Raw genomic sequence first — 12,500 nt, 5'->3', positions numbered from 1 at the left:
CCTCAACTGTACTTTTAGATAAGGCGACAGCTGTGTAGACCTAAAGACAAAGCTACATTAAACCTGTGATCGGGCCAACACACTGAAGGATGAACTGCGTGCCACATGCTGCCGTTCCAGCTTTATTATCGCCTGTGTACTCTTCACAAACTGATTATACCGCAGCTCCTCTCAGCAAACTACATTTGTTCACCTATTCTTTGGGTGTGTACGTAACAGTGTGTGTGTAGACTATAACACAAAAAGGAACAATTCATCTAGTCTGGGAGCTCAGCGATCTAAGAGACAAGCAGAGAGAGAGAAAAACAGAGCAGTGCACAACATAGACGCACAGACATACAGAGCAGAGCCAGTGCATACATCACATATTGAGGATATACAGAGAGAAGTGCTGGAGAATACACTCGCATGTTCAGGGAGGAAGTAAAGGAGTGAAGCTTTGAGAAAATCCAGGTAACATCAGAACACCTGATTAACCCTCATTCTCCCCTGCCTTCTCCAATTTCAATCAGAGAGGAAGTGAGCAGAAGCTGTTTCAACTTTTTCATTAGAGGTGTACCAATGAATTGAGTCAAACTGTTTTCACATCTAAGAGACAGCTGCATCAATACATGCAGCGTTCAAATAAAAAGGTAGGAGGGAACTGAAGCTACATTATTCCTTGGTTCAATTGTAATCGAACAGGACATGTGTGTTTGTTATTATTTTAGTGCCTGATAATGTAATTTACTCCATGACTGCTCCTCTTCAAACCCACTTCATGTGTTATCAGCTTCATCACATCTCACAGAATGTAGGATACCGATTGTTAACCTGTTAAGCCCTGAGCCTGTTTTTCAGGTCTCAGGCTCGAAAATGACATTTCCAGAACAAATGACCATAACTTCCCTTCTAAAAGGGGAAAATTAATAATCTTTTTTCTCAAAGTAATGATAAACCTGTGAGTTGGATGTAGAAAAGTCAGAATCAATATAGATGTTTTTTATTGAAAAGAAAAAGAAAAATTCAGATTGAACATAGTAAAAAACTGTAAATTATAGTGTCCGTCCGAAAATTCTTTTTTACTTATAGTGAAAACTAACCTTGGATGATGGGTGAGTAGACTAAAAGCTTTAGGAATCCAAAGTACAACATATAATAAGTACCCTGTATCAAGATGAATGCAAAACAATTGACATTTGACCTTTTTAGAGAGGTTTAGCAAAATAAACTCCACCTCTGAGGTGATTTGGGTGGAAATGGCCGTTTTTACCGTTTCTCTGGAACCCATTGGTCGATGTTGGTGATTGACATCTCTTTTTGACCGTTAGAGCCAATAGAATCGAAGGGGGATTTCCACATACACACACACCTTACCATTGAGACATGAGAGTTATGCGCACACAGTTTTGCATGGGAGCGAACCTATCTCTCGCTCTGACATCTGGAAACGGAAAAGCAGGTTTATTGCTTATGGATTATCAGAAATCATTTCAAAGGGACACAGACACATTGGATTAACCTATGGATTAACCTTCAGCAGCGTTTTAATGCCATTGAAGACCACTTTTAATCAGACAATGACAAAGGTGAGCCATTTTGCCGTTTTTAGCTACCCAGCGCCACATGTTTTGATGTCTGTTCTTGTTCATATCTTCACGAGTTCTTATCATGGATTGATAATGTAGGTACCGATCGATTCTGTGTCATCTCACGATGCTAATAGATGGGTTGGACGTGCAGCTACAATAAGTAATAAGGGTGTTATGAGTGAGTTTCTGTGCAGTAATGTGTTAGCATTTTTCGTTCGTGGCTAATTCAGAGGCAGAGCGTTAGCTTTGTGGGTTTTTAAAAAAAAAATATCAGTTAGCTGAGTTTCTTCCGTTACATAGATACAAAACATTCATAGTTTATTGAATATGAACATGCCCTCAGACGCTGTTTCCTGCAGATGACGCGTTTTTCCCAGGGGGGCGGTGTAGAACAGGTTAAGACATCTCTGCAGCACCAAAATACTTATATTTTCACATGTTTAACCTTTGAAAAATGTCTTGCTTACTGCGGTTTGGATATGGCACAAGTCCATATTGTGAATTTGATCAAACTTCCATTAATTGTGCAACTTTAAATACTGTCATCACTTATTCTGTACACTTGTATGCACACATCTAAACTCTGCAGTAACAGCAGCCTTTCCCCTACACACAAAAACTGTCACTATAACTTCCCATCGCGATGTGAAATCTTTTCCGAGCTAGTAATATTTCAAAGGGCTTAAGCAGGATTCCAGTAGAGTTGAGTGTCTTTACTGATTAAAGAGCACAAGACGGACAGAATCAAAAAGTGCAGCACTCTCTGCAACCCTCCAAAAAAAAAAGCTGCGAACACAAGTGGCATTATTTATGGAGGAGCTGTATCAAAACACACGCAGGCAGCCCCACACACACACACCTTGTGGTATCTTGGGGGGGCTGGTGGAGCGTTTAAATGTTGCAGTACTTCAGTTGTGACAGGAAACACTGTGTTTATGTGCTTATCGCTGCAGCCTGGACAAGAAAGGCCCTCTCCTCTCTGATGTATGGCTTCTTAATTAGAGCTACACTTAGAAACAGAGCTCATATAAGCTACACACACACACACACACACACACACACACACACACACACACACACACACACACACACACACTACACAAGCATCAAGGAAAGAGTGACTCTCATCATCGCTGCTATTGTAATTAACAGTGGTCTGTCTGTGTGTGTGTGTGTGTGTGTGTGGTGTGTGTTGTGTGTGTGTGTGTGTGTGTGTGTGTGTGTGTGGTGTGTGTGTGTGTGTGTGTGTGTGTGTGTGTGTGTGTGGTGTGTGTGTGTGTGTGTGTATGTGTGTGTGTGTGTGTGTGTGTGTGTGTGTGTGTGTGTGTGTGTGTGTGTGTGTGAGCTTTTTCTAGCCGTTACTATTTGAGGAAGTGCAATGTACATATCCTGCTTCTCCCTAAAGCTGCCCCTGAGTTATGTGCTCATATACAGTGATATACTCCTCTATTACGCCGTTCTCCATAACTTCCCGTTGAATAACACCTCTCTGAGTTATTAATGAACTAAGATTAAATGAGGTTAACTGGAAACGGAGCATAAAACAATCACATAATAACAGCATTTGTTTGTTTTCTGCAAATTAATTCCCTGCTCCTCAGGCTGTGATGCTCCTCAATTTGAATTTGTCGGATAATAGGCAGGTGCACGCTCTGTAATGAAACGTGAAGAGAAAGTCAAAGCTGTTTAATGTGTGTGTCTGCGTGTGTGGGAGTGAGATATCCAATCCACTTCAAGTTAATGTGAAGATGCACATGCATGTTTATTGGTCATATATGAAAAGATACCAATTACATGTTGTGGTAGCATTTCTGTGTGTGTATGCTGTCCAATGCCAATAAAGCCTAATATCCAATTGTAATAAAAAAATATCTTATATTGAAAAAAATAACAATATCACAATAGATGTACAGATGAGTTAATAGTGTGTGTGTGTGGTGTGTGGTGTGTGTGTGTGTGTGTGTGTGTGGTGTGTGTGGGTGTGTGTGTGTGTGGTGTGTGTGGTGATGTGTGGTGTGTGTGTGTGTGTGGGTGTGTGTGTGTGTGTGTGTGTGTGTGTGTGTGTGTGTGGTGTGTGTGTCAGAATGTGTTGATGCCATCTCTCTGTGTGTCTCACACTGATGCCCATGCTTTATAAATAAGGCCCCATACTCCTACATCTATAACCATTTCTTTAGACGGTGTGTACAGTATCAGTCAACACAGTACAGTGTTTGTATTCGGCACCAGAGGTTGCGTTAACCGAATATTTTACATCAATGACGGATTTTTTCTAACAATGACGGAAAAATCTGAAAGCAGTCCGTCATTTTGACGGATTAGAACACAACTCGGAACAGCGCCAAAAATGCCCACCAGAGGCCCACATTATATTACATCCTAGTGGCCAGGTCGACTGAGGGCGATCTACTCTACTGTAGTCTGAACTATTATGTAGTCATTCACAGCCCTGTCCAGTTGGTGGCGAGTGTGTGCATATTAAGTAGCTATTGTCTAGTCTTGTTTTTGACCTCGTTGTTTAACCGGCTTTAGCAATCGCAAATGTCACGGCAGCTGATCGTCCGAAGCTTTTTTAATAAGCCCAGTAATTGTGTGGCTAAACGAGGTGAAAAGAGGGATTGATTGCGGTGGAGGATGCAGGACAAGCCAGTAAGACTAAAACTGACAACGTTCAGCTAGCGGCAGAGGGGCAAGCAAGTGGCAAGGAGTTCAAGCGGGAGTACCGGGTTCAGTGGGAGCAAGAGTTTGAGTGGCTGAGGAGGGGAGAGGGCAAAATGTTCTGTGACATCTGTAGAAAAGCTAAGATGAGTAACGGATTTGTTTGAGGGTGCACGACGATGCAGAAATCGGCGTTCATGCGACAGCAGGTCAATTGGTTGTTCTTGTACATGTTTTGTTCATATTCTGATTGTAATTGTCTCATTTAAACGATGGCATTGTTCATATTTGCCTGTTTAGGCACAATGGTGGAGGTGTTTTTAGCGGGCTTTGCCCCCCTCTGCTGTCTGTCAGTGCAGGAACAAATAAATCATTCATGTTCGTGTTGACATGAAAAGTGACCACACGGTCGGTGTCTCTGTTCATCTTTTTTATTTCTCCATGCCCTTAAAAGTTCTGTATGAATCATTAAAACATGAATAAATGAACATTGCTGCTCAGTACCCAAACATTAAATATTAAACATATCTCATCTCATCATTAAAACATGAAAAATAAAATGACGGATAATAATGGATTATGACGGAAATGTTACGATCCTGTCCGTCAAAATGACGGACAACGAAAAAGTCTAACGCAACCACTGTCGGCACACTGTTGATCATCACAACAGACAAAACATAATCTTTCTTGTCATGATGACACCTGTCGTTCGTCATTCGACAAGTGAGCGTGAACTTGGAAAGTTCTTAAGCCATTTTGTATGGCGGAAAAAACATGTTCTTCAAAGAAAACTAGATCTCATTGTGCTCCTCGGCAAGTTTAACCACGACGTGTGAATATGGACAGGTCTCTGTTATAGATGGTAAAAAAAACGTATCCAGGCTTGTGGAGTAACCAGGGTATACGCAGGACTCCTGAAGTCAAATGTAAAACCTTTTAAGACCTCATCGCCACTTGGAGTTTTAACCGGTTACCTTGGCGACACACTTTACCTCATATTTACTATATACAGTATTGATTGTCCTTCCTCCTTATCTTCCAACCATTTGGACGCAAACTTGCATTTCCCCATAACGATGTTGCTTAGCAACCGGCGTAAACGGACCTTCGCGCGCTATCAAGCAGTGAGCGTGCGATGTCCTGTTCAGATGACGTCAAACCCAACGGGATGCCATCAATAAAATACACAGAATCACACGACACACCTACGCCATGATTACATTCAGGCAGACTGCAGAACACAACCTCTTTGGGCCATTTATATACTTCTTGAAAACAAGCTACAACATGTAATACCTTGGAAAATGCCCGTTAATACTTTTTAATAGCCTTAATAAATGTATCAACTTTTAATACTTTTTAAGACCCCGCGGACACCCTGGTAATGGATTACATGTAACGGGATTACGTAGTCAGGAGGATACAAAAAAAAAGTTAATGTATTCCCTTAGTTACGTTTTTAAAAGTGTAATCTGATTACTGGTGCACTGACCTTTAGAATAGTCCACCACATCGAGCCTACTTCATCTATGAGTGGCTTTTTCAATTCTCCCCTTTTTTCCTTCCACGGCAACCTTTGCTTGACCTTTACTGGTGGAGAAGTTATCAGCCTTATTTAGTCCCCCCTCCATCTGTCTCTATTACTCAGTGTCTCTGCTTTCCTTGTTGCTCGCTCTCTGTCGCAGTGTTTTTCCCACCTTCCCACTAGGGTTGCCAGAAAATGACCATGATCAAAATCGATTATTCGGCAGCCCTGGCGAAATAATCGATTATTCGACCGACCCCCCCCCCCCCCCACCCCCCCGCGGGAGAAAAAAAAAAAAAAAAAAAGGAATTCCGTGTTTTTTTCTTTACTGGAACATGTTTAACAGTACAAACAACAAACAAGCATGTCATCACCTCAACGTGGCCTTGAAGGGAAGTTGGTAATGGCCGGCTGTGCTGCGTCTTTTTCTGTAACCTCTTGGCTGCTTCGCACTCAAATGCCAACGCATTGTTGAGGTTGAGCTGTGATAGACCAACGTCTTTTCGCAGAGCTTGCATTTAACTTCCTTTGGACTTGTAAGTTCGAAGTAGTTCCACGAGGAGGAACTCTTTTTACCTGCCGCTTTGTTCATCTTTAGTCGCACGTGAGAGGGGGGGCGGGGTCGGTGTGTAGCGTGCTGCAGCAGCAGTCTGCTCTGCACGCAGGCTTCCTCCAAGTTTACAGTAAAACAAACTGGTGGTGTGACCAATGACAATTATTAATACTATTACTATTATTAGCATATATATATATTTATATATATTTTGGTTGAAACTAAGCAAGAAAAAAAAATACATAATAATAAAAAAAAAAAAAAAAAAATCGATTTTTAAAAATATATTCGATTATGGAGACTGTAGCGAATAATCGAATAATCGCTGGCATCCCTACTTCCCACCCCCCCCCTCTGACTCCTGTCTTCCATGAGTCTCCTGCTCTGCTCCCTGTGTTTGGCGCTGACAGTGAGGACAGTGTGTTTTTTAGCATTTATATGTTAAGCCTCTAATCTCTCACATCGCTCTGTTCATCCCTCTTGATCGTTAAGACGTTTATAAAAGGCAACATGACATTTCTTACAAATGCCATGTACTACATACTCGTTGTTGTTATTGTGTGGCTGTTACAGCATGTTACATTATGGGATGGATAAGAGTGGACAAGTGAGTTGTTGTAGGGACATAGGTGAAATGCTAACTCATTCCTTTCTCTGTATCTCTTCTCATATATACAGTTGCAGGCCACGGCCCCTCCTCCCGAGCAACAGTGGATGAAGAGCGAGAAAGAATAAACAATGGTGCCCTCAGAGGTGTCGGGTATCGATGGATCCGGCTAAACTGTTATCAGTGCAAACACAAACACACAGATAGACCAACAGATAGGACAGCAGAAGCACGGCGAGAGAGGAACATATTAGATAACACAATGGCAGGCGTAAGAGAGAGAGAAATATAGAAGGAGGGCAGAGGGTACAGTACACCAGAAACAAATTAACAGATAGAAAGATGGGGCATGATGGACAGGTGGATAAAAGAGAAACCAGAATTGTAGCTATGTCTGTTGGACTCCTCCAGATGCTGCGAGAATCACAACCAAAACTTTGTGTACTCACTATGAGTAGGCTATTGTATGCAGGTATAAAATGCGGTTCCATTCATGTTAAAGGGGCCCTATTATGCTATATGCTGGTTTTCCATCCTTTAGTGGGTTTATAGTTTTTTTTTGTTTAGTACCGAAACATAGTCTCTAAGCGGTTGACCAATCACAACAGAGTCGGCCAGAGCAGACTGGACTCTGGTTTCAGACAGAGGGTGAAAAGAGGTGTTGCAGCACAGGCCGTATGAGAAAAATAAAGAGCTTTTCGAACATTAAAGCCTGGAAACATGTCACAGTAGAGCAGGGGTGGGGAGGCTCCGGGCCATATACGGACCATTTGGTACTGCCCTCGAGGTAATTTATAAACACACGAAAAACCACAAAAGAATTAAACAAGCGAGTGCCTATTTTTCCTGGCCAAGGTCAGCGTCTTTGAACACAACCCGAGCCTTACGTGTCATCACGTGGTATATGTCTCGTCTGGCAGAGGTGCAGTTCTGCCAGAGAGCACCAGAACACGGCTCCGGGACTTCAGAAATTGCAGTACCCTGTCACTACCCGATCCGTCCCCCTGCCCGATCGGTACTGCGCATGTGCGAGATGGTCCGCCATATTGGACAACTCCGGACGGCAACCCAAGATGGACACTTGACCATCTCGCACATGCGCAGTACCGATCGGGCAGGGGACGGATCGGGTAGTGACAGTCACTACCCGATCCTCCCCCTGCCCGATCGGTACTGCGCATGTGCGAGATGGTCCGGAAGTCCGGACGGCAACCCAAGATGGACACTTGACACAGTGGCTTTTAGCAAAGCTCAAAAAGAAAAACCGAGAGAGATGAGTTATTGTTATTACAACGTGACTTCACTATTATTTACTCTTTTCATGGGGTTCTTTTATTTGGGGTTAAGTACATTGTCAGAATAAGTGAGAAATTTTAACTTCTGTTAGACAGCCATATGCCATACATTTTTGCATACATTCACAGTAAATATGTATTAAGTATGATAGCTGTCTAACAGAAGTGAAATCCATTTCTCACTTATTCTGACAATGTACTTAACCCCAAATAAAAGAACCCAATAAAAAGAGTTGTTAAATAATAGTGAAGTCACGTTGTAATAACAATAACTCATCTTTCTCGAGTTTTCTTTTTGAGCTTTGCTAAAGCCACTGTGTCAAGTGTCCATCTTGTGTTGCCGTCCGGAGTTGTCCAATATGGCGGACCATCTCGCACATGCGCAGTACCGATCAGGCAGGAGGACGGATCGGGTAGTGACAGTGACACCCATAAGCAGGGTGGGATTTTCACGGCGGCCATGACGGCCATGGCCGTCGTAGCCCCTCGGTCTGGCCGTTATGCCCCACAAATAATTGTACGTCCTACGGCCACCATGGCCTTTGGGCCCCTCACACTGTTAAAAGTTGCTTTAAAAGCTTCAGAACAATGGTTTCTGAACTGCATTATGCTGCGTTCACAACGGACGCGATGCGAATACTCTCTAACCGCTGGAGTTTCACCACGGCTGTCAGCTGTGTTTACTCCTGTCATTCAAACGGGACGCGCTGGAGAGGGGGCGGGGCGTACCTCCATGTAAATACTGTGGTGGAAACCAACTACGACCAAATTAACCTATTTTACCGGATTCCATTGTAATACACGTTTCAAAATGATGCCGAAGTAACTACATACTGATAACGGTTAGTAAAAACCATGCTTTAATGCTTTGACAAGTGTGCAGACAAGACGGCATGCGAAAAACCTTTTAAAATGCGTGTTTTGTGAATGGATCGATCAGGCTAAAACTAACGTTGTAGCTGCTCCGTCCAAACTCACAACAACGTCCTAAAGACAGAATTAAAGCAGCGACTGTATTCGTCATGACACAGTCTGTGGTTTGTACATCTTTAACTTTTGTCCAGTTTCTGAACAGATATGAGGAGCTGTGAGGAGTTGATTAAAGAGACGCACGCACGCACTCACACACACTTTTGCTTTCAAAGTATTGCTTGTTCATACAGTTGGATCTTGGAGCTTCACTGTGCACTGCTGAATGATGTATGTGCAGAGTTTGACCCTTGAAGGCTGTTTCTTCTGCTCTGAAATGGAATATATTGTTACATATTAATAGAATGTTTGATTTTTTTTCGGATTTGTGAATGGGAGTAGTAGTAGATGGAAAACATACCAAACACTAATTATTCAAAGTAAAGTATTTCATTTTATATACGGTAATACTAAGGAGGCATAGGCCTATATGATGATACGATTATTGATATTAAAAAAGTGATATGTTTTTTGTCATTAGAAAGTGAAGTTATTTATTTGTAAGCTCCAAATCCTAATTTTCCCTCAATGGCCTTTGTGCCCTGGCATGTGGCCTTTCCGCCCTGAAAAAATGTGACACCAAATGCCAAATGGCCTTGCCCCTAAAATGACGAAAATCCAAGCTTGCCCATAAGGTAGGATCTCTCTAGGGCTCTGGGTAGGGTGACCAGACGTCCCCGTTTTCCGGGGACAGTCCCCGTTTGTATTGGCATGTCCCTGGTTGAAACTGTCCCCGGAAATGTCCCCGTTTTTTACACATGGCAAGGTGAAATAAACGTTTTATGTCAGGAAACAATGAGTAAACAGACTGTGGTCAAGCCAGCCCCCACTTCGGAAAACACAGTCAAGCCAGCCCGCACGTTGTATTGCGGTGCGCGAATATCCTATGCATTACGGTAGAGGCCTGTAAAAACTGCCTTCAAAATAAAAGCGCAAAAAACACACCAAACATATTCATATATACTGGAGCTTAAATTAGGAAATATGTACTATATAATGTGATCAATAATAATTTGAAACAAACTACGTATAGCTACCACATTATAACTGAGTGAATGTAAAATGTAAGTACAGTTATGAAGACATATATCTGACATTTCCACTGGGTGACTCATTTCAATTGATGTTGACACCATCTCACAACACTCCTAAAATAACATTACTTTCTGAAACACAATTTAAAATGTATGCTGTTTAAAATCTCAAATTAGATCAATATTGTCCATCTATATTTTGATTATTATTTAATGGAAACTGTCCATAATCAACGAGTAATTCGAAGTCAATCAAATACTTATTTCACTTCAGGGTGATAGGAGACCCCAAGAATAAATAAAAAACTGTCAAATTATCAAAGACTTATTTAACTCTGATAGCAGGACACCCCATCTAGTCACTCAGAGAGAATCAGGACAATCTGATGTAGAGTTTCAAAATAAAATACCTTTAAAGTCTCATATATGAGCTATCATCCCTCTGTTTTTAGATAAGAATAAAACAAAAACTATCCACTATCAAAGACTTATTTCACTCCAGGGTGATAGCAGGACACCCCATCTAATCACTCCGAGAGAATCAGGACAATCTGATGTACAGTTTCAAAATAAAAGACCTTTGAAGTCTCAGATATGAGCTATTGTCCTTCTGTTTGTATCCAACAGTGCAAATGTTCGATTTACATTGAACCAGAATTGTCCCCCTTTTTTCTTTAACAGTGAAGAAAATTGGATATGTTAATGATATATTGACCGCAAAACTCAAAATGTCCCCGGTTTTAATTTTGAAAATCTGGTCACCTTACCATAAGGAGCCGTACACATGCTGCATTTTCTGCGTGGCTGTGTCTTTAGTTGAAAGTCCCAGTGGCGATCTGCTCATCTGTCATACTGACCATACAGTCAATAACTTTGTTGTTATTAGCATCTGGTTAGCTAGCTCTGCTAACGAATATAAGAAGCTTTTTCTACAACCAGTGAGGTAAAGGCCCATCTTTATATGATCATTATAGTTATAAAAAAATAAGAGAATGAAGTAAACAGGTATAAAATACTATATGACAGTAACAAAAAGTTGTTATTAATAAACAAGAATACAGTTTGAAAGGGGAGTGATTTGTAAAATATCCATAAAGAAAAATCTGCTTCCAGTTCTGTTTGACATATGGATGTTGAGAGATGTATCCATAGATCTCCTGATGTTGCTCTCAAAGTGCACCAGATTGATTATTTTAACTTCAATATTTGAAAATAAATCTTCCCTAGAGGAGGTTAGCCCCCCCCCCCACACACTTAAATCATGTTCACGTGGAGATAGGAAACTAAATACATTTGCACACATCTTTCGGTTTTGCTGGTCATGCCACACCGTGCACGTGCATGCATGCGCGAGTCATGGTGAGATATCTGGATTAAGAGGTTGCGTTTTCTTTGCACAGCATGAAAGAAAGGCCAAATGAATGGGCTGTGATTTTAGTATTTTTAAGCAGAGGTCGATCATTTGTACGGCCCTCGGAGGATGTTGAAGAAATTGAAATGGCCCTTGAGAGGAAAAAGGTTCCCCACCCCTGCAGTAGGCGTAGAGGAACTAAATACTAATAAGAACCTGGAAATGAGCAGAATATCTCCTCTTTTATTGTTGTAGAACTCAGCCCACATGCCCAAGCCTCATTTCCAGACAGAAAGCTATCCATAAATTGATCTAGAAACGCCATTTAACATATGTTCTCATATGGATATGTGTGCCCGTTCCAAACCTAATTAAATGTGTCATTAACACGAGCGGCAAAGAGGTCAATAGCACCTGGACAGCTCTGTCATGTAACAATCGTTAACAGGAAAGAAAATGGCTTAAATGTAAACGGGACGAATGTTAACTTCATATGCATTACTCGTAAATTGCTCTGTAGATTGCAAGAATAGAACCACAATCAGTGAAGGAAACTGCACAAAGCATGTTTTCTATAAGGATTTCTAACACATTTTTCTTTTATATTGTGCATTTCTATAATTTATACATCTGGTGTGTGGTGCTTCTGTTTTTTGGTCAGATGAAAAGCTTACTTGGGAATGTTGTGTTATTTAGCGTTCTGTCCAAAGAATACAAATTGGACAGTGGAGACAAAAACATTGTAGAGTGAGGGTGTCTTTCTGTGTGCTTACTATTCCTGCAGTCTTGACTTCACATTGGCCACAGTGCGTTCCCCTCAGTCGGCTTTTTCTCGTCGTCCGAAGACCAGTGGGGGAGGGTAAAGGTGGTGGCTGAGGAGGGGCTGAACACAGCAAATATGCTCTTTAAATCTCAATGTAATATTAAGAAATAA

General features: G+C 41.5%; 1 protein-coding gene across 1 annotated transcript in view; it reads right to left on the bottom strand.

Moving 5' to 3' along the window:
- Positions 1–12,500, bottom strand: part of zbbx (zinc finger, B-box domain containing) — a 33,776-nt gene that overhangs the window by 4,811 nt on the left and 16,465 nt on the right. The window contains exon 6 of the mRNA XM_071205174.1: positions 12,340–12,449. Within this exon, the coding sequence (XP_071061275.1) occupies positions 12,340–12,449 (110 nt within the window). The remainder of the gene's footprint in view (positions 1–12,339; positions 12,450–12,500) is intronic.

This window comes from Pseudochaenichthys georgianus, chromosome 13 (assembly GCF_902827115.2).
Source record: "Pseudochaenichthys georgianus chromosome 13, fPseGeo1.2, whole genome shotgun sequence".
NCBI lineage: Eukaryota > Metazoa > Chordata > Actinopteri > Perciformes > Channichthyidae > Pseudochaenichthys > Pseudochaenichthys georgianus.
This window is presented reverse-complemented; position numbering and strand designations above follow the sequence as displayed.